The sequence below is a fragment of the Malus domestica genome, chromosome 05, assembly GCF_042453785.1.
Source record: "Malus domestica chromosome 05, GDT2T_hap1".
NCBI classification, from domain to species: domain Eukaryota; kingdom Viridiplantae; phylum Streptophyta; class Magnoliopsida; order Rosales; family Rosaceae; genus Malus; species Malus domestica.
In genome coordinates this window covers 36,316,831-36,322,490 of record NC_091665.1, presented here as the reverse complement: position 1 = coordinate 36,322,490, position 5,660 = coordinate 36,316,831, and the positions used below count along the sequence as shown (strand labels likewise).

The following is a 5,660-nucleotide window of genomic DNA, read 5'->3' as shown; positions in this document are numbered from 1 at the left end:
GTTTTTGCTGTGATTAAGATTTAACTTCAATCGATTGCCAGACGCTTGACATTCAAATTCGATACGGATGAAAATTGGTGATAGAAAAAGTTGTTAAACAGTTCAATACTCATAACCCAAAACTTGTGAAGTGCAGCGCAAGACTCAAGTCCGGACACTGCTGTACATGCACATCTTTTGATAACACTTGCCGTTCACTAGTTTGCCCGTAAGTTTTTTATTTATTTAGTTTATTCTTCCATGTATTGTTAAGATTTTAAGATTGTCAAGCCTGATCAGAACCCTGCATGGGATACCAAAATCGTATGTCCATGCATGCATACGTTCTGGCTTGCACAGAGATTATTTGAGTAAAATTTTGTAAGGCCTCGGAACCAATAGTTGTTAATTATGTAAATATTGACCTCAAATTCAACATTTGCCCTGTGAAATTACCTCCGATGACTAGCAGTAGGCTTGTTTGCTGCTAAGAGCACGAAGGTGTATTTGATCAATGCCCTGCTCTTTCTTCCGCTCCATAAGCACCAAAAGATACACAAAGGTACCATCAATTGAACCCGAGTGTAACCAAGACTGCTCCAAACGGAGAAAAGACAACACAAGACCCGTGCATATATAACAAAGCTTTTAGCCACACCAGATCCATGCAAATATATATAGCACTCCATAAACCATTCCTTGCATTATCCATCTGGTGGAAAAGCCTTCCTATCAATGTTAGTCGGCCATAACATTGTAAATTTTTGCAGCCTAACAGATTCCCCAAGAGAGACAAGTTTTGTCTCATATTCTCCCTGTTAAATCAATCCCATTCTGTGCAGCCTAAACGCTGTTAATTGAGCTTACTTTGAGAATGATCTGGCTGAGGTTGTTCATAGATTTGAGGCCAAAATTCATCCACGATGAGCTGGGGCTAAGCCTAGCTCAGTTGTTATAAGCCTGCTTCAACTTTTACTTTGATGAATGCATCAATATTGAGAGTTACTAACCAACCCTAGACAGATTATGTAGATTTTGTAATCCAGAAATCATGGCATTTCTTTGTCAACTTTGGCTGCCTAGTTGCAGCATAAGCTGCTGTGTTTTCCTTGACAGAAAAGTGTAAATCACTCCTTACTTGTGGTTGGTTTCCTCCAATTAAGGAGTGTGGCAGGTCACTAGTATTTGGTGTAATCTCCTTCAATTAGGGAGTATGGCCAGTCTCTAGGGTTAAGTCTAAGGATAGTTGGTTGTTACTAGTCCTTCTTTTCTCATATATATGTGTATCCTTGTACATTCAATACTTATGAAATATACAAGAAAACTTAAACCAAATTGCAACATGGTATCAGAGTAGTGTCATCCTTGACCTGTCTTTGCCCAATTTTTTTCCGCTGTTGTTCATATTCAAGCTCCAGTTATGGCTGAAGAAAGGTCAGTAAACCTTGGAGGAGAAAACTCGCAAAGTTCTCCCTCTTTTGTTCCAGATACTGAGATAAATATGAATCAGCGTTTATGCTCCATTTTGTTGAATGAATTTAACTATCTCCCATGGTCTAGAGCAGTGTCTCTTGCTCTCAGTGGAAGAAGAAAGCTAGGGTTCATCAATGGAGGAGTTAAAGCACTTGAGCCTTCTACCCAAGCATACGAAGCATGGTTATGCAAAGACCAACTGGTCATGTCCCTGTTACTCAACAACATGGAGAAGCATGTAGCTGAGATCTTTAGCTACTCATAATCCTCACAAGATTTATGGAAATCTGTGAAGGACATGTATGGGAACCAGAATAATTATGCTCATGTGTTTTAGCTAAAGAAGGATATTGCAGGCATTCAACAAGAAGGAAGAACCTTTGTTTAACACCTTGGTAACCTTAAAACCATGTGGAATGAGCTGGATGTATATCTTCCTCATACCACTGATCCATCTATTCTTCTCAAATGTGTTGAGGAAGATAAGATATATCAGTTGCTAGGAAGCTTAAGCTCCGAGTATGAAGATCTCAGAAGCCACATTCTAATGAGCATGAAGCTGCCATCGTTTCAAAATGTTTATGCTACTGTGCAACGTGAAGAAGCAAGAAGAAGGGTGATGAACTAAGAGTCAAGCCACAAACTGCCTGAGACTCGAGGGTATGCTGCGAACTACAGGCAAACTGACAACAAGGCTTACAAGGGAAGGAATCCATACCTAAAGTGCAAGTACTGCAATACTATAGTGCATGTGGAAGAAAAGTGCTGGGAACTACAACCAGAGCTGAAACCTAAGTTCAATAAGAGTGTTAGGCTATTCACTCCCCGAGCATTACAGATAACCCCCTACAAAGCACAACATATTGCAAACCATGCCTCGAGCTCGTTCAACCATGGTTCAGTAGACTTCACTGAAAACCCTTGTCTCTTATCAATGAATTTGTAGCGTATCTTCAAAGCAAAGGACATGGAGAGGTTGTACCAACTCCTAAGGTCGAGAGTGACAATCACACTGCACCTCTTGGCCAATTTGCTGGGCTCTTTACTTGCCATGATCATGTTCATCCTGATAAAGCTGCAGGTATCTTAAACTCCTTCTCCACTGCACTTGAAACTAGTATTGAACTTGATTGTTGGATAATTGACTCGGGTGCCACTGATCACATGACAAGTAAAGTCTCAAATCTGCATGATTTTCATCATTTTTCAAAACCTTCTCAAGTGTCAGTTGCAAATGGAAAAAATGTCTTGGTAATGGGTAGAGGAAAAATAAATTTGATGTAAAAAAACATCGAGTATAGTGCTCCATATGTTCCATCCTTTCCCTTCAAATTACTTTCCATAGGGCAACTCACTTCCACTGTAAAATGCACTGCCGTTTTCTCACCAACTACTGTCATATTTCAGGATTGTATCACCAAGAAGATGATTGGTGAAGGTTTTTTTTCTAAATGGCTTGTATTATTTTTGCAAGAAGTCCCATCTACCTACATCTATTCAAGCAAACTCAAGTAAACCTCAGGATCAAGAACTTTGGCATCAAAGACTAGCTCATCCATCTGAAGTTGTTATGTCAAAACTATTTCCCATGTTTTGTCACTCATCCTTTAAGTGTGATACCTGTCATTTTTCCAAATTTGCTAGACTTCATTTTGGTTCTTCCATGTCCAAGTCGAGTACACCATTTGAAATGGTATACACTGATGTATGAGGTCCAACTTTTGAATCAATAGAGGTTTACAAGTATTTTGTCATATTTGTGGATGACCACACTCAAATTACTTTTCTTTATCACATGAAATCTAAAAGTGAGGTTTCAACTATTTTTAAAGGCTTTCATAAGTTGGTGGTAACACAATTTCACTCAACCATTAAAATCTTGAGATCAAACAATGGCACCGAGTTCTTGTCCAAAATCATGACTCAATATCTAAGTTCATAAGGAATAATTCACAAGTTGTGTGGGAACCCACAACAAAATGGGATATCTGAGAGGAAGAATAGAGATCTACTTAAGAAGACTCGGGCACTCATGTTACATATGAATGTACCCAAAAAGTTTTGGTCATATGCAATTCTTACAGCCATCTATTTGATCAATAGGCTTCCCAGTCGAGTTCTAGGTTTCAAATCACCATATGAAACCCTTAAAGATAGACCAATAAATCTGTCACACTTGAAAGTCTTTGGTTGCACTTGTTTTGTACATGTGCAAACTCAACATCGTGACAAATTGGATGATAGGGGTGTGAAATGTGTGTTCATGGGATACTTCTCCACTCAAAAGGGATATAAATGTTTTAATCCTATCACTAACAAGTGTGTTGTATCCAAAGATGTTCTCTTTGGGGAAGAAACTCCATTCTTTAAAAAGGATCCTACTTCAAGTGAGGGGAAGCTTCTGTGTGATTTGTTTCCATTGCCTATATACATTGAGCCCTTGATTCATGATGATTCCTTAAAGGGTAGTGGCAGTCGTGAGGCTACATCTCATTCTAACTCACAAGAAAATGATGATCTTGAGGCTACATCTCCACCCTTCACTCACCAACCTACTCAAGAAGTTAGAAGGAATCCACCTTGAGAAAGAAAGGCCCCTACCAAATTTGTAGACTATGTTACTTATGCTTGTAGATATCCTATCTCTGAAGCAATAAGTAATCATAGTTTCTCAAATTCACATATTGCCTTTCTTACTGAAGTCTCAACTCTTATAGAGCCTAACCCTTTTTAAGAAGCCAATCTCATCCCTCACTGAAAGAAAGCCATGTATGAAGAACTTCAAGCCTTGGAGGAGAATTGTACTTGGAGTATCATTCAATTACCTCCGGGAAAGAAGACAGTTAGGAGTGGTTGGGTCTACAAAACTAAACTCAAGTCTGATGGCTCAGTAGAGAGACACAAAGCTAGGTTTGTTGCTCGTGGTTTCATCCAAACCTTCGGGGTTGATTACAAGGAAACCTTTCCTCCAGTAGCAAAAATGAGCATAGTACGTGTGTTACTTTCCGTTGCTATCAACTGTGGTTGGTTGTTATATCCAATGGATGTTAAAAATGCTTTCCTTCATGGAGAGCTTCAAGAGGAAGTATACATGCAAATTCCCCCAGGTTACTCTAAAGCAAAAGATGGCATGGTGTGTAAACTTCACAAGGCTATCTATGGTTTGAAGCAATCACCAAGAGCTTGGTATGGCAAGCTTAGTTCAGTGTTGGAAATGGAAGGTTTTCTTAGAAGCAATGTTGATTCTTCCTTGTTTGTGCGCAATGGAATTAGTGGGAAGTTGGTGGTTCTTATTTATGTAGATGATCTTATCATCACAGTTGACAATGCCTCTAAAATTAAAGCCTTCAAAACCTCCCTACATCAAACCTTTGCCATAAAGGATCTTAGGAAGTTGAAGTAATTTCTTGGCATTGAGATGGTAACCTCACAATGAGGTTTGTTTTTAAACCAACCCAAATATGTCATGGATCTACTTGAGGAAGCTGAGTTCACTGATTGCAAGCCAGTTGCCACCCTAATCGACAGCAAACTTAAGATTACCATAGATGGCGAAGCAATCAAGAATGTCACATATTATCAAAGATTGGTTGGTAAGCTAATCTATTTTACCCTTATTCGTCCAGAAATTACTTTTGCTATCAGCTTGGTTAGTCAATTCATGCATGCACCCATAGTTGAACATCTCAATATTATTAAAAGGATCATTCGCTATCTTAATGGGTCCATCAATCGGGGTATTCTTATGCATAACAATCATTCCACTAAGATTCATGCATACACTGATGCTGACTGGGCAGGTAGTGCAATTGACGGAAAATCCACCACTGGTTATTGCACATTTGTTGGAGGCAACATTGTTACTTGGAAGAGTAAAAAACAACAAGTCATTACCCGCTCGAGTGCTGAAGCTGAGTACCGAGCCACGGCTGCTACTGCATGTGAATTGATTTGACTCAAAGGTCTTTTGTTTGACTTAGGGTTCTTGAGTTCCACTCTCATGTCTTTCATGTGTGATAATCAAGCAGCTATGCACATCGCTGCAAATCCAGTTTTCCATGAAAGGACCAAGCATATTGAAGTTGATTGTCACTTCATTAGGGCTCAAGTTCAGCCACAACTCATTCAAACAATCTTCACTCACAATTATGATCAATTGGCAGATGTGTTCACTAAGGCTCTATCAACTGCACTACTCGATCTAGCTT

General features: G+C 39.2%; 1 protein-coding gene across 1 annotated transcript; it reads left to right on the top strand.

Moving 5' to 3' along the window:
• Positions 1-4,918: 4,918 nt before the first annotated feature.
• Positions 4,919-5,407, top strand: LOC108173346 (uncharacterized mitochondrial protein AtMg00810-like). Its single transcript, XM_017332231.1, has one exon. It carries the CDS (start codon positions 4,919-4,921, stop codon positions 5,405-5,407), a length of 489 nt encoding a protein of 162 aa, XP_017187720.1.
• The last annotated feature ends 253 nt before the right edge of the window (positions 5,408-5,660 follow it).

What these genes read in the sequence shown, in the direction of transcription:
- LOC108173346 (XM_017332231.1), top strand. Translation starts at nt 4,919, where the DNA reads ATGGATCTACTTGAGGAAGCTGAGTTCACTGATTGCAAGCCAGTTGCC.